A 21,798-nucleotide genomic window follows, 5' to 3' on the forward strand; every position below is an offset into this window, starting at 1 on the left:
TTGGTTAGGTTAGGTTATAATTCGTTTTATAAGAGTATACTATTGTGCGATACTATATATTTTGAAATATTTTACGCACCCAATCTTACTTCAAAATATTGTAGATACAGTCAAAGACTCGATTTGGGACTTTAGGAGGGGCAGCTGGAGAGTGCCAATAGCGACTGCAAAGCGTCCTCGCATGCACAGTTTCCACAGTTCCACCAAAGTTCAAATAATTCAATGAAATAGATCACGCTAAAATCGTTTCTAACAGGGTTTCCCCCTAAATTTTCAAAAAATTGCGTCCTCACTGAATAATGACTTGGGACATTGGTCGATGGTAATAGCGTATGCGTTTTCGAGAAGTTGTATACGAGTATACGCACATTTTTATTTCGTGCACACTCGACAGTAAATATTATTATATACGCAGTGTAAACGGTGCTTTATTTAGGTATGCTCTAATGCCTTGTTATTTAGTTGTATATAATAAACTACTATTATATAGTAGTATAATATACTATTCAGTCAATTATTAAAGCACGTCACCGTGTAGCTGAAGCACGTTAAATTGATATATTAGATCATTTTGCCACCGCCGTCTACTAATATATATTTAATATTTATATATTCTCATTGATAATATTTTACTATCTATACAACCATATTACGTGATAGGAACATTACGCTATCGCATAAGTAATTTGCCTTATTATTATTTGATCACTTACAAATGAGACACAAAAATGTAAATCAACGTTCGTCATTATTTACGAACAGACCTATTGTTATATCAGCTATTATTATCTGCTCGTACCTAAATAACTTTATGTATAATAATTATATAATTTATACCTAATCGGTTATTTATATTTTGAAATACGCATATTATGGGGAAAATGTAACTGACAATTGTTTTCTTAAAACAATAGGGGAAAGGTTTATTCATATCTAGTCGAATAGTTTTTTAATAATATAGTCTGTCTGTAGGACACCACAATTTTAATTTTTAAGGGACGCATAATTGTGACTTGTGAGTATGCGTCTGTGACATGTAATCGAACTTATAATATATATTAAACTACAATGTTGTAGCCTGTAGGTATATAATATATTTATCAATATATTATCGTCGGCCGTCGGGCGTATAGATCGTACTATGTTCTTAATTACAGTCATTCACGGTACAGCCAATAATATAAGTATATTATAATTTATACGTTTATCGTTAACAATGTCGAACATTTATATAATATTGTATAATATGTTATATTCAGTAGGTGCTACCTACTATGTAGAATGATAACTTATTATTGTTAATTAAACCATAACGATTTAATATTATACGATACCGTATGCGTGCAGTAAGGTATAATGCCTATGCTTTGCCTTGGCTACTGCGCATTGTGCATGAAAGTAATATTGCTAACGACAGAAGGGTTGTTAAAATTCTGTATATTTTTTTTTAAACACAGTTGATCCGTTACATACTAACGTTGTCAATTATATTAGATTTCCGAACGGGGATGGGGAAGGTCTGTAATATAAAAAATTAATACTTGTAAATAAATTACAAAAAACTGTATATTTTTACACAAACATTTTGATGTGTTCTAAATGTTCTGATTTAATCATTTATAACCCCAATGGCCCAATGAAATATATTTAATATTCGATCTACGCCATACATTTATTATTATTAAGACTATTAAGAGTATAGACAATAAAATTCAACAGATAAAAATACTTCGCGGTCACTGCAGGGCATTGTATACAAGTGATACATCACTGTATTTTTGAACTTGGCTTCTGTTTACTCTAAGCAGTCTAGGCCTACCAAATTAGAAATTGTATTGAAAGTACTAAGTAGTAAATACTGCAAGCCTTGAAAATGAAAAATATCTAGAGATCCAACCATTATTCCTTAACAGTGTTAATGTAAAATGCAAATTATTAAAGATAGTTTTAATACGGTTACACATAACATACTAGCAAAACAGTTAATTTAAATAAAACATTTGTTTAACTGTATACTACTAGGAAATGTAAACAATTCTAAAATTATTTTTATTACACAATATATCATCGGCTATAAACTTATAAATACCCTTGTACCTATATTTATAATTAATGGCAATGCATTGTATCAACAAATAACGAATACAGAAAAATAACAATTACAATTTACAGAATGTTTTAAATTTTTAAATTAAAATTATGAAATGAAATGAGTGCTGAATGCTGTATTAGATGAATGCTGATAGTTAAGTAAAAAACATAATAATATCTAAGTAGTAAGTAATAATAATAATAATAATTCATACGTTTTTTAGTGAACCAAAAAAAAAAATTCAAATGTGAACAGGGTGTTTAGTGTTGTGTTGTTATAATATTATAGTTGGATGCTTGTTATTTTTCTTAAATGGGCATAATTTTTTTAAATTACATACCTAATTCTTACTTATCCTACATTATAAGGCCATTAACAACTAATTAATTAATCTATTCTATGCTTTAAGCCTTTAAGTATATTATTATTATATATTATTAATTATTATATATTATTATTATATATTATTTATTATCGATTTGAACAAACATTTTTTTTCTAATTTGTAATTAACGCTTTTAAATATGTCAAATGTTAAATATATTTTATTTAATGTAGAAAAATGTGTATGCATAAATTAAAATGTCACCTATTAGTTAATATTATAACCTAACCTAAGGTTACCTTAATAGGCTACCCTAATACACCATATATATATGCATTTATAAAAGTTTATAATCTATTATAAATATATATTATCTATTTATACCTATTACATATCTATATTATTTAATTAACTATTACCTGATTTACCACATAGTAGGTATTTATTTCAAAAGGCTTGGCTAGTAAGGTAACTAAATATACCATATATTATAATTTATAGAAAATAATATACTAAATACATTCTTTCTCACATAATCACCTTGATAAAAATAATAAATTTATAAAAGGTTACGTATAAAAATGTCGTTACTCTCGAGACCCGGGTTCACCAACTATAGACACTATAGTAAGTATAATATCATTATTAAAATATTTATATTGTATTAAAAATATAAATATTTGTTGTATAAATATGAGTTACGATAAATTATAATATTAGTTTATATAGTAATAATCTCGACATTGATCGATTGACTTTTCTCTTAATCCGGTCATACCGTCGACCTATTCTGTGGCGTACTCTACCCGCGCGACATACGAGCTATTTGCTTACTGTATATAGTATCATTGAATATTGATTATAAAATATACCAAGTAAAAATAATTAAAACTTTAATATAAGACTAGTATTTATAATCAATGCTAGTACTAGTAGGAGTGACGTATATTCAATTTTCTTATGGAGGAAGAGTGGTTCAATTATATACATATGTTTATCGGAGTATAGATGTGTTAAAGATATATCCAGGAGAGGTTTTGAAAAAAAAAATGAATCTGGATTGTTCGGGTAGTATAAAACAAGTGCCTTAAGACTTTAAGATAAAATTGTATTAGTACCTATTTTGACAAATACTACATTTTAAACACATCTTATCATTTTCATGAAGTGTATAATTTTCATTCTAACCATTTCAAAATGGGATTTTTCTTCCGTCCTTAGGGAGGATTTGTCCCCACTCCTCCCCCCATTTGTACTCCACTGGCTAGTAGTATTTATTAGTATATAAATTCCATTGTTAACCATAGGTCTTATACTAAAAATGTTTTGTGCCTGGGTGTATAACAGGTTATGATAGTGAGTAGTGGGTCTAAAAAATTAAAATTAAATAACGACAAAAAACTTAGAAACTAATATTATTCTGCAGTTTACCAAATTAACTTCAATTTTATGTATTTTAAAGTAGATTATTTATTGGTTCTTCTAAAGTTTGTGTTGCTATATTATTTATCATACAGAAAATGAATTATTTGTTACTGAATAATAATTATTTAGAGCTTTAAATATGAAATCAGTCTACATGGACGGACTAGCCCTGTATACATGCTCTATTTCCAATTGTCCTTAAGAGGACAGTAGGCCGCTGTTCTTGGCTGGGTTTTGGGCTGGTGAATTGTAACTTGTTGATGCAACATAATAGGATTATATAAAATATGGGAGTGATGAGATAGAGACGTAATTTGGAGTATAATAATGGCGTATAGAGTCATCAACCATCTTGAATGCTTGAATAATATTTTTAATTAATTTGCAGTCTTATATCTTAATAAGCTGTAGTTAACTTATAGGTAGGTTGTAGGTATAGTATATCAGTATGTGTGTCTTTACGTCGAGTAGCCGCGTTAAATTGGCCCCGATACTTCGTTGGTCGATATCTACGTGTTGAAAATGGGCAATGTGCTCCCTTGCAATTATTTATTTTGTGTTTGTGAGTGTCGATAATGGATGGTGGAGGCTATTTACAGCACTGTTCAGCAGTGTGTTCAACTAATTCGTAGTTCTTTACAACCATGACAATATAATATGAATATAATTTGCCATAATCCCAACAAAAATAGTATTATTTTCGTTGAATATAATAATTGTATTGTGTTACAAACTTACAAATGTCAAACATTAATATACTTTATATACTGAGTATTATAGTGACATACTGTGTTTATAGCGTACAGTCCCCCGATGGTCTTGAAACTACTTTAAGTAAATGGTAATAATTATTGTCTTATTATAATAAATTATGAAAATAAAATATTTTTGAAGGTCAATAACAAAGTGTATAGGTAACTTTCAGTCTATATATAATAGCTATAACTTTTCGTGCATAGGCGTGCACAGACTTTAAATGCAAATTCAGCATGTAGAATAAAACAGCCCACATTTTTTTACAATTCGGTTGAATATATTTTGAACAGCCAAAATGGCAAAATGTGCCTTTTATTTATTATCAATCAATGATTAATACCATAATACTATAATAATCAAAGTTAAGAAGGGGTATTACGATTAAGGAAGAATTATGATATTATCATTCATTAGTTTAAATATTGTATGTGCTCCAAATTAATACTTCATTATAGTAAATTTGATACATGAATGTATGATATTGGTGTATCGTGTTTGTATACATGGTATGTACTATGTAGGTATGCTTTGTCTACAGAGTACAGAGTACAATGTAAAAATAATTATTTATAAATTATATTAGAGTTATACGTTCTTGCGTTTTGTGGAAAAAAATAAGTGAACATAATTATTTATTATTTTTAAGAAAATGATGTTATCAATAATTATAAAAGTTTGGAACTCATAACTTCCAGGCATATAATTTATAAAAACAGTTAGGGGAACATTATTGATATAACCATATAAGGACTGTACACAGCAGGTTGAATTACCGTACCAACAACCGATGGGCCGTTCAACAAATAAATTAATTTAATATCAATATATGGGACAACTATACAAGTATACTACTATCCAAGTTATCACAATGACACAAATTTATCTATTTATTAATTACTATAATCCATATATTAATATATTTTCTTTAGACTATAGTTATTGTTATCAAAAATAATCCTGTTTTAATACCGGAAATGGATTTTGCTGCAGATATGTGTTTGGATCTTTTTACGTGCTTTTTATAATAATCAGTTCTGAAACCATTTGGAATCGTCAGTAACAACAATGATAACCTTTCAAATGGTGATCAGGTATAGTCTCTAGCCAGTTCTTAAAATCCTTAAATCTTGAAACTTTTTTTTCATATAACTCAAGGACTTCGATTTCTTTCCACTAGGTACTTTTGAAAACATATCTGACGTATTATACTCTAAATGGTGGGTTAAACAAAAAATAAAAATATGATGCACAACAAGCAGTCAATAATTGATAAACATCAAACTATCACAGAAAAAATCCCATATTTAACTTTAGTTCATAGGTCACCTAACGGCTAACCTCTGAATGGGAGTAACTTTACACAATCCTAAATTACCAACATTTTTGAATTTAAGAGGGAATTTTGGAAGTCAGGATTGGCATATGAATATATAGCAGGGTAACAATGATCAATTAATTATTTAATTATTTAATTTGGTTACGAAAGAAATAAATATTTTATTATAATACGTACAATTATTATTTTTCATACTAAATTTCAAAGGACTCAAATTACCGTATTATTCTGACATTTTTTACTCGTCCGACCACAGACCGCACACATGCCAAAATTACCGTATGCACCTGACATTATATTAAGGAATACTCAACATATGCACGGCAACACTGTTTGGTTGTACAAATGGGGTGCCTGCATTTTAATGATACCTTAAAACACGGTCATAGAATCACGATTTAAGACAGTATCACAGAATATGGTGCATTGAATTATGATTAATGATTACATTATCGTTGAATGATAACGATACGGCATTTTTTTCTTTAAACATGGTATTTGGATATTTCATTGTAATAAATTAATAAAATAAAATTGTAATTTTAGTCTTTTGGTTAACGATTTCGCCGGAATATTTTAGAGAAATTCAGACTAATCGAAACGCTTCACAATGAATCAAGCGGAAGTTTCACAGTTGATGTCCAAACTGAGAATACGCGTTAATCCTCGGCATAAGAATTTAAAATGTCCCGAAGGACCACAGGGTCGGTTAAATAAATTGCGTAAAACTGTCAATGCTCTGTTCAAATACGAACGTTTAGAATTGAATTATACGTTGGCTGACGAGACCAGAGGGTACGCAGAAAGAGTGAGTAATTATTGTTCTCTATTCCCCATCATGACAACACTACTAGACAATTTTACACATTTCAATAGATTTTTACTTTAGGTTTTCTCTTACATACTTTTTTGTTTATGATTTCATGTTAAGTTGATATCCGAAGCCATCAGGCATGGCGATACACACAAACCAACCATGGAGATGGCCGACTATTGGATAGAAGAGAAACAGTTGATACATAAATTGTTCAAAGTGTTGGTACCACGGTTTAATGATTACCAGACTTCATACACAATGTTATACCGGGCGCCAAAAGCTTACCCAGAAATTGTGTATCCTCGTTCCGTTTTAGAACTTAGAGGTTTGGCTTATTACTTAGATAACTTGTTCTTACAGGAATGATTATAGAATAATAACCAATAAACGTGTCACTTGCAGGCAATCCGTTTCCAGCAATTCTGCCTCAGCGATCAGATCAAAGAAATTTTATACATAATGTTCTATTGGACGAAGCAAAGAAAGCGTATAGGGCTGAGAAATATGAGGAGATAACCAAATCTCTCGAAGAACAACGAGAAGAATAAATTTATAATATATTATTTTGTGTAAATACAGTTGTTAGTTAGAAATACTTGATTAAAACCGATGCATTTTCATGGTACATATGAGTTTTTTTTTTGCACTAACATATTATATTATAGTATTCCAAATAATAGTCAATTATACTTCAGAAATGCAAGTAAATATCTAATAATAACTTATCATTAAAAATAAAACAAGTTTTTTCTTTATTATAAAAAATAAAAACCAAAACTCAAAACATAGATTTAATTGCAATATTATGTTCCTGAATGGAACATATGTATTTTTTGCTCTGAAGTCAACATGTATTTAGCTCTTTGAGTTCCAACTATTGAAGTCAACACACATGCGTCATAATGTGAGTACAGTGCTGTAATATTCCGAGTGCAGCCATCGTTGTCTATGATTGAATTACAAAGTTCACTGTAGAATCCTGCGATTGTGGGTAATTGATAAAAAATAATATTTTGAATTCCACGAATTTTAGTTCTGTTATAAAAATGAAAACGCTCAGAATACAGCAGAATTTGACATTCTCCATGATAAAACAAATCCCTGGCTCTGGCTACTTTGCCTGGTTTGGTATACTCACTAATTTGTACAAAACTGTAATCTTCTGTTTTCAAATAATTTCTAATACACACAAAATCAAAATAAGAAGGAACATAGATCAACACATGTTTTTCACTTGAAGCTTGAAGTTGTGTAAGTATTTTATTTATAAAATATTCAAATCTCTGTTTAATAGATTCAGTTGGCGTTTTTGAATTGAGTTTATGGTAAAATTGTTTAAGACTGCAAACAACATGACTTATAGTACCAGTTAAGATTGGATTCACTACGCTGACTGAGCCACCATAACTTAAACATCTATTCTTTAATATGGCCATCAAATTAGGTAATTTACAAGATGAGAATAATATTGTTTGTCGATAATGTTTAGACAAGCCATTGATTGACCAGTTACGCACTCGCTGTAAATCTGTACCATGTGCCTCCTTTGGTTGTAGGTGAAAATGATTCATGATATGTAACACATGATCCCAATTTTGCATCAAAAAAATTTCAGACTGATCAAACATCAGTACTTCCACAGATGATAAAAAATCGTAATCTCTAGATGACTCTCCTTCAGCGCCAATAATCATACGTAAGCCAAGTGGTGATGCTATTATTATGTCAGAGTTATAAAAATTTTCATACAGTTTCAAACTACTTTTAGTAACTGCAATGCCAATTCTAAACGCATCATCAATGTTTCCGACAAATGTTTTCTCAAAGTCTTCTGGTTTTGGATTTTTTCTTGGTAATGTTAATTCACCACCAGTGAATTCTTCTACAAATCTGTTTTTGTGCACTACATTAAAATTTTCTTTGGGGGACAAAAGAGATATCATCATGTTTATAATTCGATATGCCGCATCTTTAAACGGGACTAAAATTAATACTTTGGGTCTGGTAAGACCTTGATCCCTCAACTCATCTTCATCACCATCTTGTTTATCGTTATTTTCAACGACAATGTCTCGACTCTTGAGTACATGATTAATGGCATGTATACAATAACAATACCGTAATTCTTCTGCGTTATCAAAATTTCTTTCAGTGTAACTGAAATCATGATACCTAGTAATTATTGATAACAGTTCTAATTGGAATTGACTGAGGTTTTTAATATTTGATGCAAGTTGTTTGTGCAAAACCAACTTTTTAACACTGTTCAAGAATACAGGTACATTGGGCAGTTTGGCAAACGGTCGAGTTTCTTCCAACGCCTTGATACGACGGTCTTCGACTAAAGTTAGTTTTGGTTTTTTGAATATAAGTTTGCCCAACTCCGACCATTCTAATACAGTTTCTTCTTCAAGAGGTGGTTTGTCATTCAAACAGGTAATTAACTCAGGAGATAAATCGTAAGTGTAACGTGCTAAAAATGGATCCTCTTCCATGTTCTACTTCAAATCCTAATTGCAATATTGTACTTAATGATTAACAAAAACATGAAACGTTTAACTTTAAAAGAAATACTACTCAGTACTCACAGTTACACTAAATTAGTAAATTACAGAAACAATTTAACCGATTAGGGAATTTAATAAAATTTCGTAAAATTGTAACATTTGTAACATCAAACACGTGTGCTTACTGTTTACTTTAGCCTATCTCTTATCACTTATCAGTAATCGACCGATATAATATTTTAATTGATAAATCGCATTTCGCGGGCATTGCATTAATTTGTTTGGTACTTACTCCATGATTTTACATGTTTATGACAATTAAAACACTATACAGGACTTGGTATCAATCGCAATCACTATAACAACAAAATATGTTTTGATAATATTATTTACGCTCCAACTTTTTGCGGCTCTTTAGCTGTAATCTGTTAATCTACAGACTACAATCTTAACCGTCTAATTTTTGTCTCAACTCACCAAAAGTCACAACCAAAGAGTCTTCTCATCCAACCATAGACAAGTAACCACATCAACTTAAAATTGTTTCGATAATTTGATCAAACGGAAATCATTTAAAAATATTTAATTTAATCATGAAGGAAGAGCCCGATTTCCTATGCGATTCAGTGGTGAGTGTATATTTAACTTCACTGAAAACATAATATTTACTTAAACAATTACTTCTTTTAGAATTTGTTAACGGAAGGATGCCGCCTGTCCGTGAGGATGCATAGCAGTGATGACTGGCGTACGTAAATCAGCACCATTGACAATTAGTCATTCAAAAGAATTAATGTTTTTTTTTATGTATTTAGCACTAGCAGAAGTAATAAGTATTAAAGACGTCGGAATGACACGGTATTATTATGTACATTATATTGATTGTAAGTTAAATTTGAATTCAAATAATTAAGTTGACTGATATTTACATACTATTACACCAATATAAATTGTAAATTTAATGTTATAGATAATAAAAGGTTAGATGAATGGGTAACAGAAGAACGATTAGATACACGTAAAGTCCAATATCCCAGAAAAGATGGTATGACTACTGGAACATCTGGTACTGGTGCCAGTACACCTAAAATAAAAGTTGAAAACATTTCAATACTGTCCCAGAGTCGACCAGCTTCACCGTTAAGTTTACCACCGGTGGTACCAAACAATGATGCTACAGTTCTTTCTGCTGCGTTACAAAAAAAAATTTCTAGAAAGAGAAAAATTGCTGATAATGAAGTGTGTTGAAATTTGTGTTTTGTGTAGTTTGAATGTTATATGATTTATGAATTGAACAGGACTCTCAAGATTTACCAACACCAACACCACGTCAGACAGGCTCAATGGTTATGCAACATGATGACGTTGTTACTCGAATGAAAAATGTAGAAATGATTGAACTTGGATTGAATAGAATAAGCCCATGGTATTTTTCTCCATATCCTCAGGTAAAAAAACGATGAAGTTCTTTTGTTGAATGACTTATGGATGTATTACATTTGATAAATCATTGCATAGCAAAACCAACTCCGAGCAAAGATCTCTATGTATCAGCCTCCATATTATTCTTTAATATTTATTTATTTTAATATTAGTAATATGGTAACTAGGTGGAACTCATTTTTACCAAAAACATTGGATAGTTATTAAATTAGTTATCTTAACAAGTTTACCGCCATGTACCCGTGGGTAGAAAAAATAATTTTGTATTAAAATGCTATGCTTTTCCATGTCATTCAAAATTTGTATATAATGAATAGTTTTAAAAAATATAAAAAAAATTATGTACACTACATAAAAAAATGTTTAATGATTCCCACTATGCCATTGAACTTTATTTTGTACATTGTTGTAGCGCAATAGAAAACCATATTAATTTACTTCACCGGTGGTCATATGGCGTGGTAGTAATGATCATCAATGGGCATAAAAGTATAGAATTTGAATATTGGAGTACGGCTGCCGGCAGTCACGTGGCTGTTAAATTGTTAATATTATTGTTATAAACTTATAAATCAATAATATAATTCATCTAGGTACATGAAAAACTTATGAGGAATCTTGAATTAAATTTTCAAACCACAGGTATTAAAATTAAAATCATAGAATTTGTAACTACAAAAAAAAAGATTTGAAAATTATTAATAAAAACTATTTTTTAATAAATTACTGCTAATATAAATGATAAATCATAAAAAACAAGAAAATTGCAAATGTCTTTAAACAACTCATAAACTTCCAATACATATATTTAAAATACTTGGTGAAAACTAAAAATGTTAAATTCCTGTAGTCACAAAAACAATTTCCTATAAATTATTGAAATTTTATACAGAACCCCTAATATATCAAGTAGATCCAATTTACCTTTGATTGCTATGCATTTTTAATGTTTAAAAAAATGTCTAAGGATAAAAAAATGCATTGTTAAACAAATATTTTCATAGCTTTGCTCAGAATCTATAACAAATAATATACTATTGCATTTCATAATTTATAAATTTTATATACATTTTTAACTGGCAGGAAATGGTCAACTTGGGATGCATATTTATTTGTGAATTTTGTTTAAAATTCAAAAAAAGTAGAACTTCTCTTTATAGACACAGTGTAAGTGTTAATTTTTTTTCTTAATTTTTTTTAATAATTATTAATTTTGTGTATGACTTTAGATAAAATGTAACTTGAGACATCCACCTGGTACAGAAATATATAGAAAAGAATCTATATCGTTTTTTGAGATTGATGGCCGTAAGAATAAATCATACTCTCAAAACCTGTGTTTATTGGCAAAACTATTTTTGGATCACAAGACATTGTATTATGACACTGATCCATTCTTATTTTATGTGATGACTGAATATGACTTAAAAGGATTTCATATTGTGGGATACTTTTCCAAAGAAAAAGAGTCTACAGAAGACTACAATGTTGCTTGTATTCTTACACTACCGCCTTACCAAAGGAAGGGTTATGGGAAATTATTAATTGAATTTAGTATGTATAATTTACACTCGTAATGAATTAAACACAATACAAAAATTTGTTTTTTTATTTAGGTTATGAATTATCGAAATTTGAAGGTAAAACTGGGACACCTGAAAAACCTTTGTCAGATTTAGGTTTGTTATCTTATCGTAGTTATTGGAGTCAAACCATTTTGGATATCTTGTTGACTGTGAAACCAATGCCAGATAACGAAAAACCACAAATCACAATCAAGTAATTAATATATTTTGGCTAAATACTAGCCGACAATATACTATTGTTTATTATCGAACCTATAATTTGTTTTAGTGAAATTTGTGAGCTGACTAGTATAAAAAAAGAAGATGTTGTTTCTACCTTACAAATACTTAATTTGATTAACTATTACAAAGGACAATACATCATATCAATAAATAAAGATATAATTACTACACACATCGAATCATTTCAAAAAAGGAAAATTCGAATCGACTCAAAATGTTTACATTGGAATCCCAAAGACTGGTCAAAACGTGCCAAGTGGTGAACAGATATGTTTACTTTTGTAACTTTTATTGAATCATACATTTTAATTTGTTACATATTCAAATTAATATACTCTTAAGTTGTATATAAATTATGATTTATGAGAGACCTTAATGTTAGAATTACTTCATATATTTTAATATGTGTATATATATGGATATAAAAAATTATAATAAAACTCCAATTATTGATGAAAACATTATTATTCTAACTTTTTATTCAAGGGAATCCGTCATCGTCTTCTTCTGCCATCTCTTTAGCTAGTTCCAAATCTTGTTGTTCGCGCTCACGACGTTCCTCAGCGGATTCCAAATCCTTGCCATATGATTTAGGAGGATAACGCATGGCTTTAACGCTTTCGTTGTGCAAATTCAAACAAAAGGATATACGTTGATGGAAAGCCATCTGTGGTTCGAGTGTGCAGTAAATGTCAACTGGTTCTTTGCTCTGCACATATCCGTGTTCAGGATCAATGGTTGCTTGTATAACACCATCCCTAATAGCTTTAGAAATAATGAATTCGGCATCTTTGGGAGAATCTAACCCTAATTTTTCAGCAATATAATCTACTGAAATACGTGAATATGACGCACCAATAGCTCTAATGGCGGTTTTAATAACATTGTGCCGTAAGCGTACAATCAACATATAAGTGTGGTCACTGAGGAAATTTTTCTTAAAGTTCTCCAGTGTTTCACTAAACATTGTCAAGTCTCCTAAACGGACTGACTGGGTAAGTCTGAAATATGGTACCAAAGCCTTACGCAAACTAGCTTGACGGAATATATGCCTTTCTGGGATGTCTCCCAACAGTAATTCCACTGTTACAGCCAACTTTTGAACTGTTTGTCTGAAGCCAACTGCTGAATTTTGAGGTGCTTTACGCAAAGCCTGAACTAAATTTTTGTGTGCTACGGAATATTCAAGACGGGCAGCCTTAATACGACCTTGATAATATAAGAAACGAGCACATTCATTATTACTAGCTTGTTCTGGAAATACTGATTTCTGAACTAACTTATCAGCTTGATCATACAGATTGTAGTGCAAATAATTACGCAATAGACAGTTGATAAGCACAGCTTGCCCTTCATAATCTTTTTTAAGTGTCGCTGTTCTCAGGCGACTGTAAAGGAACCCTTTAATTTTGTGTAGTTGATCTGTTAGTTCATAACATCTCATGTGATAGAAATATGCTTTAGCAGTAATCAAATCTAACGTACGTCTATTTTTGTCAATTAATTTTGCCATCAGTAAATCAGAGAATTCCACTGCCTTTTTGTAATCTTCTTTATCGATTAGTTGTACTAACACTAACAAGCGGATATAGCCATCGATTTCAGGTAGTAGGGCTCCTGTTGCATTTTTACCTGTGCGCATCTTGATTGCTTCTGGTATGTCAGTCGGTGTAGTGACGTATGACAATAACAGTTCTTTGTCAGAAACAGAGTGGGTGTAGAAACCATTAATGACCGACCACAAGACAACAGCATTGAGCTTGCGTCGGGCAACTGACCATGATCGCAGGACGCGCAACATGAAACGAGCTTCTTTTGTTTGAACGGCCTTTTCAATCTGTCGAATATTGTCCCTTATTTCTTGGATCACTGCGGCGTCCTTCTTTTCTTGGGAATCTGATACATCTGTCATCTCGACATCAGGAATAGGTTCAACTGTGGTGACTGTGGCGGCCATGACTGAAACACAATAAGCAAATATAAAAGAAATGTCTACTTGTAATACATCAATGACTTAAATATATACCTGTGAAAAATTGAAGATATAGAAATTTAAGAACAGACTTAACTTTTTAGAATCAACAGTAAACGATAAACGCGAAACTTTTATAATGCTGAGGATTCCAAATTTCCAATTCCAAATAAATAATAATCATGACCCATGAGTAATCAAAAATAATTGCTTGAAGATATGTTCGAGTTTACGTTTATCATCTGATAATTTTAGTGGTTCTAACTTCAGATACGTCACCTTGAAAACGTCCTGTTTTTTACTATTGCTTATCAGTCATCAAATAAAAGGTATTTTTATCATCAAGTACCTACTTTGGCTATTTATTTATTTAATTATGAACTAATGAATGTTATTGAACCACAGTTTGTTATGTACTACTGTCCATTATACAGGAAATCTAGTAGTCGAATCGCAATTTGCTAGGTAATAGGTATTCAGTTTCATTGTTGCGCAATTAAATGTAAGAAAATTGTTTTGTTTGAGTATAGTTATTAGTTATAATAATTAATAACACCACAATGAATCTAAATCTGTTCGATAAAGTGATTATAACGTGATATTTGTGTGAGTTTATTCGAAAATTAATAATATTTAAACCAAAATGAAGACTTGTCGATTAGTTATCCTAACAATCTTCAGCTTTTGCGCGGCAGATCCTCTTGTAAGATATCAACCAGAACAAATTCATTTATCATTGGGTGGTGAGTTGAAAGTTTTTCTTACTATAAATAAGTAATTGAACAATGCAAATTCCCTATACAAATTCACTAAATTCACCATTGGAGAAATATTAAAAGTAATTAAAAATATAAAAATATATATTTATTCACTTGAGTAAAAGATGAAAATGAAAGTGCCTAAAAGCTTTCAAAAAATGGAAGTGCCATTTTCAAAATTTTACCTAGTGCTAAACGTTTAATTTCATCAACTGTATCACCATGTAAAACTAATTATTTGAGTGTTTGCTATAAAATTACAAACTTGTATGATTATTATAGAATACATTTAATAATAACTAGATGTTAAAAATAAATATAATTCAATTTAAAGTATCATTTTAAAATTCTTCGAAAAATAATCAGTTTGGCGCAAATTGTACTTTGATAAACTTTGATACATTCAACCTTGTTGCTTTTGATCTAAAACTCTTAGTAGATACTTTATTAATAAATAATTATAATTTTAGTTATAAACAAAACTTTTCTTGGTATTGAATATTTTAGTTATTATTTACATATCTTAACTTTGTTTATTAGAATCTGAAACTGAGTTAGTTGTTACATGGACGACATGGAACAATACAGAGGAATCAGTGGTCAAATATGGAATTAACGGACCAATTCTTAAGACTACAGGTACTTCTACATTGTTTGTAGATGGTGGTGAACTCCACCGTACTCAGTATATACACCGTGTCAAGCTTACTGGATTACAGCCGTCCAGTAAATATGGTAATTATATTTGAAAATAAAGAGTTTCCTGTAGTAACTACTAGATTTAGTAATTACAATTTTATATTTATATAGTATATTATTGTGGAAGTAATCAAGGCTGGTCTCCCCAGTTTTGGTTTAAAACTGTTCCTAGTGATACCAATTGGTCACCTAGCCTTGCTTTTTTCGGTGATTTGGGAAATGTAAATGCGCAATCACTTCCTAGATTACAAGAGGAAACTGCACGAGGACTCTATGATATGATACTTCATATTGGTGATTTCGCATATGACATGGATAGTGTAAGTATAAGTGTATAACTATTCAAAAAATACTATTATACAGTATTTAACCCCCCCCCCCCCAAGAAAAAATCAAAGATCGGTAGAATAACTATTGAAAAATTGTGTCGACTCATGTCATATTTTTCATGGTTTTTCTGTTACATTTGTACATATTATGTACAGAATATATAATGTTTACACTCAATAATTTATTTAGTTATTTATCAATTTAAATTATTTTAGTTTTTACTTCAATATAATATTGTATTTTAAAGATTGTAATAATTTGTTTTTTTATATTTACATAATCAAAAATAACAAATACTTGACCAGTTCAATAATTTCTATTTAACATTATTCGTCTTGGTAATATTTTTACTTATTGCTTGAATATTTTCTTTTGCTTGGTTTTTATTACACACTTTGCATTTAAAAGTCTAAAATATAATATAATATTTTATTATTCGAATTGCTATCGAACTTTTTTAAAATTAATCAATAAAATAGTCTGGTGTAGGTAATTGCTTGCTACTTTTTTAAAATGTCCTTTCAAATTTTATCTTGCTTCTATGGGTGTTTATTTAATTAATGAGAAGTTGAAGAATTAATATAAAATCATATAATAATAATTTCTACTCTGTCATTTCCATTAATAAATTATCATTATTCATTACTATGAAATAAATATTAATTCACAGGAAAATGCCAAAGTTGGAGATGAATTCATGCGGCAATTGGAACCTGTAGCTTCATATGTACCATACATGACTTGTCCTGGAAATCACGAGCAAAAATAGTTAGATTTGAACTAATTAATAACATTTTTTTATAAATATTAAATATTAATTTAATATGTGATTTTTCAGTAATTTCAGCAATTATAAAGCTCGTTTCAGTATGCCTGGTGGTTATGAGAACATGATGTATAGTTTTAATTTAGGACCAGCTCATTTTATTAGTATTTCTACAGAGTTTTACTATTTCCTTTACTATGGAATTAAACCAGTTGTTTTACAATATGAATGGCTTGTTAATGATCTGAAAGTAAATTTACATAATTTTATATTATTGCCTTCATTGAAAAGATTGTTATGTTATCTTTTTTTTATTGTTTTTACTTTTTAGGAAGCTAATAAACCTGAAAATCGAAAACAGAGACCATGGATAATTGTTTATGGTCATAGACCAATGTATTGTTCAGACGATGATAAAGATGATTGTACATATCATGAAACAATCACTAGGGTTGGTCTCCCATTACTCCATTGGTAAGTACAGAAATCTGTACTACTATGATTGAGAAAAAAAATATAAGTTGCATAAAAAATATAAAATCATGTTTTTTTGTTTAGGTTTGGGTTAGAAAATCTATTTCATGATAATGGAGTTGACTTGTGTCTTTGGGGCCATGAACATACGTATGAAAGAATGTGGCCTGTGTATGACCATACTGTTTATAATGGCTCTTATTTAGAACCATATACAAATCCAGGAGCTCCGGTTCATATTACATCTGGTTCTGCTGTCAGTAAAATATTTTATTATCCTATTGTTATAATAATTCTATTGCTTTGATATTTTATAAATAATTGTTGTTGTTTCAGGGTTGCCAAGAAAGAACTGACAATTTTATTCCAAACCCCCCAGATTGGTCTGCAATTAGAAGTAGTGATTATGGTTATGGTCGTATGAAGATTTATAATAGTACACATTTATATGTTGAACAAGTGTCTGATGACAAGGTACGAATGTTATTAATATTTATAAATCTTTTTATGCATACATATTGTTTTGATAATTTATGTATATATTGATGTACAATAACATAAAATAAGTTAATGAATGTTATTACAAATTAACAAAATCATTTTTTATTAGGACGGCGAGGTAATAGATCATATTTGGCTTATCAAGGAGCATCACAAACCTTATGGAAAATCAACTTCAAAATAATTGTTAACAAAATCAAATTTTACAATAATAATATTACAATATACGTTTACAAAATGTTAATAACTTGTATACATGCAGATTAAATATTATTTCTTATGAACTTTTATGTATGATATATATCTATCAAATCATATTCAAGTTTAAATTTTATTCAATACTTATATCTTATATGTATGACTATTATTCAATCATAATTTTCATCAAAATGTTTGAACTTAAATTGCTATCAATTAGTTCAAAGTATTACAAATGTATAGAACGATAACAATATAATTGTTACGGTGAAAGATGAATATTGGTGAATGTCGTCATTCTCCGGTGAATGACGTCTATTACCAAAATGATTTGATTATGTAGGTAAATGGTGTAAAAAACCAGATTATAAATTCAAATGTACATCTTTCACCGGCCATTGATGTCATTTACCAAAACTGGTGGTAAATGATGATAAATCTCAAATAATACACTGATTTTTTTACCATAGGTACTACTTATAATAATGATTCATTGTTGGTGGGTAATTCATTTTTTATTTTAGGTATTTATTTGAATGGGATAATAAGTTAATTAAAAATAATGAAATACGTACATATTATAAATTATTTATTTGTACAATTTTGGTTACCATGACATTTTGAACTGCACAACATTTCTGCTGCATTACAAGCACATTTTTTAGTTCCACAACCAGTTTTACAGTTGCATCGATTAAATCCTTGATGACCAGCTATTCCATGTCCTGCGGCTTCTCGTAATGTTATTTCCCTGTCTTTAATTTTTTTCATGGCTTCATCTAGCTCTAGAAATTTTTCTTTACACGGAGAAATTTGTGCTCGTGTATATTTGTGTTTCAACACCCCATATTCTGTACCTGATTCAAACATTCGGGTATTTATTTCATTTTAAATTAAATAAACATTATCAAATTAAAATTGGCTTACATAATTTATACATGTCATCTTCACATGAAATAATAACAGCAAGTAAATTACGCGGAGAACCTCTTGCTCTATCGACATCTGGTATTGGGACACGAACAGTTGTACCGACATCAAGCTTAGAAAATTTTTCGTTAGTCAATCTCAACATTTTCGACGCTTGTTTATAGATAGATACTAACTAATAAACTAATAGATTATCTCATATTATTACTCGGGTTATCGACGTTATTGCTTGTTGGGATTTTCGTTTATCTATCTACTTCCGTCATGATATTTTTAACTAACGAAGCTTATTTGGCACCTACACGCTTATCGCTGTTCGTTCACACCGACATAAAAGTATTGAACATCATTCTCCAACTAAACTGGTGATTGACGACAATAACCGGGGAATGTCTGCATTTACAACATTTACCAATTTTTAGGTAAATGATGTCATTTACCGGGGAATGACGTCTTTTACCACGTTTACATCTTTCACCGTAACATAATCACTACATGGTAATATGTATTTTAGTATTAATTTAGTATTTTTTATTTATACTTTGTTTTTAGCTATTTCACCATACTAGAATACTTAGACTGAATATTTTAATGTTGCTAATTCCGTTATCTGATTGTTCCTTAAAAAAAAAAAAAAAAAAATACAAGTCATTGTCTGAATCAAATATTCCATATTTTTAATTTTTTAACTGTTTCACTTGTATCAACAATTACTATAAATTGATATCCATTATCAAAATCAATTAAAAGAAATATATTGAAAATGCAATTGGAATATTCATACATTAGGTTAGGATCTTATTGATTGTAAATAATATTACTATGTTTTTTGTAAATTCTATTGAAAAAGGTTAAGCGTCTTCTACAGTCTTGGCTTAGTCAGTTAGTCCTTACAGTATGCACCTTGTTTAATTTTAACTTGGGTCTAATTTTAGACATTTGAGACAGCAAATGTATATATTATATAATGAAAGTGCTAGGGTAGGTACCTATATCCTATATGCTTTTTAGGCATAAAGAATAAAAAGGTGGGAAGTAACTAAGTAAGTCTTGTACACTTTTACTGAAAATTTAAAAAAATGTAAGTAGAATAAGTTATAGACTATTTGTTGGTTTGTACTTTGAATTGCTTGTAATGTTTGATGGTGGGGGAGGTACACTTCAATTATATTACGTATATGAATTAATAATTAGCAATAATTATAGCAACGGAATTTTTTTTTGTAACATCAGACTGATCAGAGTATCTGATCTATTGGAAAACAATTATTTAGACTTAGGGAAAGCAATATGCCACTGATAACTGGTAAGTAAATAATAAGAATAACAAATATGTGCTACCTATCCATAGAATCTTAAAAAAATTGAAAAATATAACAAATAATAAACCTACCATGAAGCTCGGATTAAGATTTTTTTAAAGTTTAATAAACTGACCCGTCGTTCTAACATTCCATGGACTATAATATGGTCTATATTTACTATTAATTAACAGGTCTGTGGTCTATGGTTAGGTGTATTCTTACTCTTTGGTTAGGTTTTTCTTACTCTATGGTTAGGTTCATTATATAAATTCTTCGACTGTAATATTATTATATTTCATATGGTTAGGTTAGGTATTAATCACGGACTATTCTGTGGTACTAATAATTTTCTGATTTTTTGGTTATGTCGCAGTTAGGTTTTTCCAATTATGGAAAAATGCACAGTACAACAGCGGGTACAAAATGTTTACAAATTTTTTATGTTTATAATAATATTATATTATATTTAAGGATAATTATGAGATGAAGAGGCTACAATAAAGTAAACTACACGCTTCAATTTTACACGTCTAGTATTCTTATCAATAGTCTCCGCAGGTCACAACGCACAACAGTTGTGTACCTACATTTCATTTTAGTTTTGAGTAACCTTAATTATTGTGATGAATCAAATATAGATAATAAAGTCGACCCAAGTTCGAAGAAGATGATGAGCGATTGTGGTCGATCGAATAAAGAAGGCTGAAGACGGAAACGCGTAGGAAACTAGGAACCTAGGTACTAAAAGTAGCCACGAATAAATAGGTATGTATTGGCAGAGGTAGTAGGTAATTTCAATGTTTCGATATTATGAACTTTAGATCTTAAAGCCGATTTTGAATAAGTCGTTGGTACGTCTTAAGATTTTACTGTTAAATTCTGTTACTTATTTTGTGAAAACTCTGAAAGTAATTATTATTATTACCGAGCTTATTTAAAATGTTGCGTTTATTTTTGGACGGCCATATATTGCCTATACCCAATCGCCTTAAAAACATAATACATCAAAATATACCAAATATTAACATGATATTATTATTATTATTATTATCATATTAGAGATTTTACCAGATTTCAAAAAAATGGGACAAAAAAAAATCATAATATCTGGTTTATGTTAAATTTAAAAACTCTTTTAGACCTTTTTAGGTTTTTAACCTTGGGTTATATGGTTCATAGATGTAGCCCGTAAAGGAAGTTCTGGATTTTGTTGAAGGGTGTGTTCTTTAACATAAGTTTAGTAAAATATAATAATAATTAATAGTTATAGTTAAACAGTGCCGGAGCTGCCCCAAAATAAAGGGTTGTTGATGGTGACATGGTGTACAATTTTATTTTAATATTTGTTGGAAGAAAA

General features: G+C 29.7%; 6 protein-coding genes across 6 annotated transcripts; 3 read left to right on the plus strand and 3 right to left on the minus strand.

Moving 5' to 3' along the window:
- The first annotated feature begins 6,381 nt into the window (after positions 1 to 6,381).
- LOC111029713 (39S ribosomal protein L17, mitochondrial) lies at positions 6,382 to 7,376 on the plus strand. Its single transcript, XM_022308848.1, has 3 exons — positions 6,382 to 6,742; positions 6,866 to 7,076; positions 7,154 to 7,376. The coding sequence occupies exons 1-3, from the start codon at positions 6,545 to 6,547 to the stop codon at positions 7,297 to 7,299; spliced, it is 555 nt and encodes a 184-aa protein (XP_022164540.1). The 5' UTR covers positions 6,382 to 6,544; the 3' UTR covers positions 7,300 to 7,376.
- Positions 7,377 to 7,479: 103 nt separating this feature from the next.
- Positions 7,480 to 9,457, minus strand: LOC111029709 (digestive organ expansion factor homolog). Its single transcript, XM_022308844.1, has one exon. It carries the CDS (start codon positions 9,244 to 9,246, stop codon positions 7,555 to 7,557), a length of 1,692 nt encoding a protein of 563 aa, XP_022164536.1. The 5' UTR covers positions 9,247 to 9,457; the 3' UTR covers positions 7,480 to 7,554.
- A 121-nt stretch (positions 9,458 to 9,578) lies between these two features.
- LOC111029711 (histone acetyltransferase Tip60) lies at positions 9,579 to 12,938 on the plus strand. The gene is made up of 9 exons (XM_022308846.1): positions 9,579 to 9,887; positions 9,949 to 10,006; positions 10,074 to 10,142; positions 10,229 to 10,497; positions 10,557 to 10,706; positions 11,785 to 11,868; positions 11,931 to 12,255; positions 12,318 to 12,480; positions 12,556 to 12,938. The coding sequence occupies exons 1-9, from the start codon at positions 9,852 to 9,854 to the stop codon at positions 12,770 to 12,772; spliced, it is 1,371 nt and encodes a 456-aa protein (XP_022164538.1). The 5' UTR covers positions 9,579 to 9,851; the 3' UTR covers positions 12,773 to 12,938.
- LOC111029710 (probable 26S proteasome non-ATPase regulatory subunit 3) lies at positions 12,780 to 14,678 on the minus strand. Its single transcript, XM_022308845.1, has 2 exons — positions 14,536 to 14,678; positions 12,780 to 14,468 (listed from the first exon to the last, which is right to left on the minus strand). Exon 2 carries the CDS (start codon positions 14,464 to 14,466, stop codon positions 12,991 to 12,993), a length of 1,476 nt encoding a protein of 491 aa, XP_022164537.1. The 5' UTR covers positions 14,467 to 14,468; positions 14,536 to 14,678; the 3' UTR covers positions 12,780 to 12,990.
- A 151-nt stretch (positions 14,679 to 14,829) lies between these two features.
- LOC111029712 (acid phosphatase type 7) lies at positions 14,830 to 19,657 on the plus strand. The gene is made up of 10 exons (XM_022308847.1): positions 14,830 to 15,224; positions 15,780 to 15,974; positions 16,050 to 16,258; positions 16,939 to 17,036; positions 17,107 to 17,284; positions 17,366 to 17,508; positions 17,593 to 17,764; positions 17,845 to 17,982; positions 18,119 to 18,462; positions 19,622 to 19,657. Exons 1-9 carry the CDS (start codon positions 15,125 to 15,127, stop codon positions 18,191 to 18,193), a joined length of 1,308 nt encoding a protein of 435 aa, XP_022164539.1. The 5' UTR covers positions 14,830 to 15,124; the 3' UTR covers positions 18,194 to 18,462; positions 19,622 to 19,657.
- On the minus strand, positions 18,461 to 19,615 carry LOC111029714. Its single transcript, XM_022308849.1, has 2 exons — positions 19,135 to 19,615; positions 18,461 to 19,064 (listed from the first exon to the last, which is right to left on the minus strand). The coding sequence occupies exons 1-2, from the start codon at positions 19,280 to 19,282 to the stop codon at positions 18,793 to 18,795; spliced, it is 420 nt and encodes a 139-aa protein (XP_022164541.1). The 5' UTR covers positions 19,283 to 19,615; the 3' UTR covers positions 18,461 to 18,792.
- Positions 19,658 to 21,798: the final 2,141 nt, after the last annotated feature.

The sequence above is a fragment of the Myzus persicae genome, unplaced genomic scaffold, assembly GCF_001856785.1.
Source record: "Myzus persicae strain clone G006 unplaced genomic scaffold, MPER_G0061.0, whole genome shotgun sequence".
NCBI lineage: Eukaryota > Metazoa > Arthropoda > Insecta > Hemiptera > Aphididae > Myzus > Myzus persicae.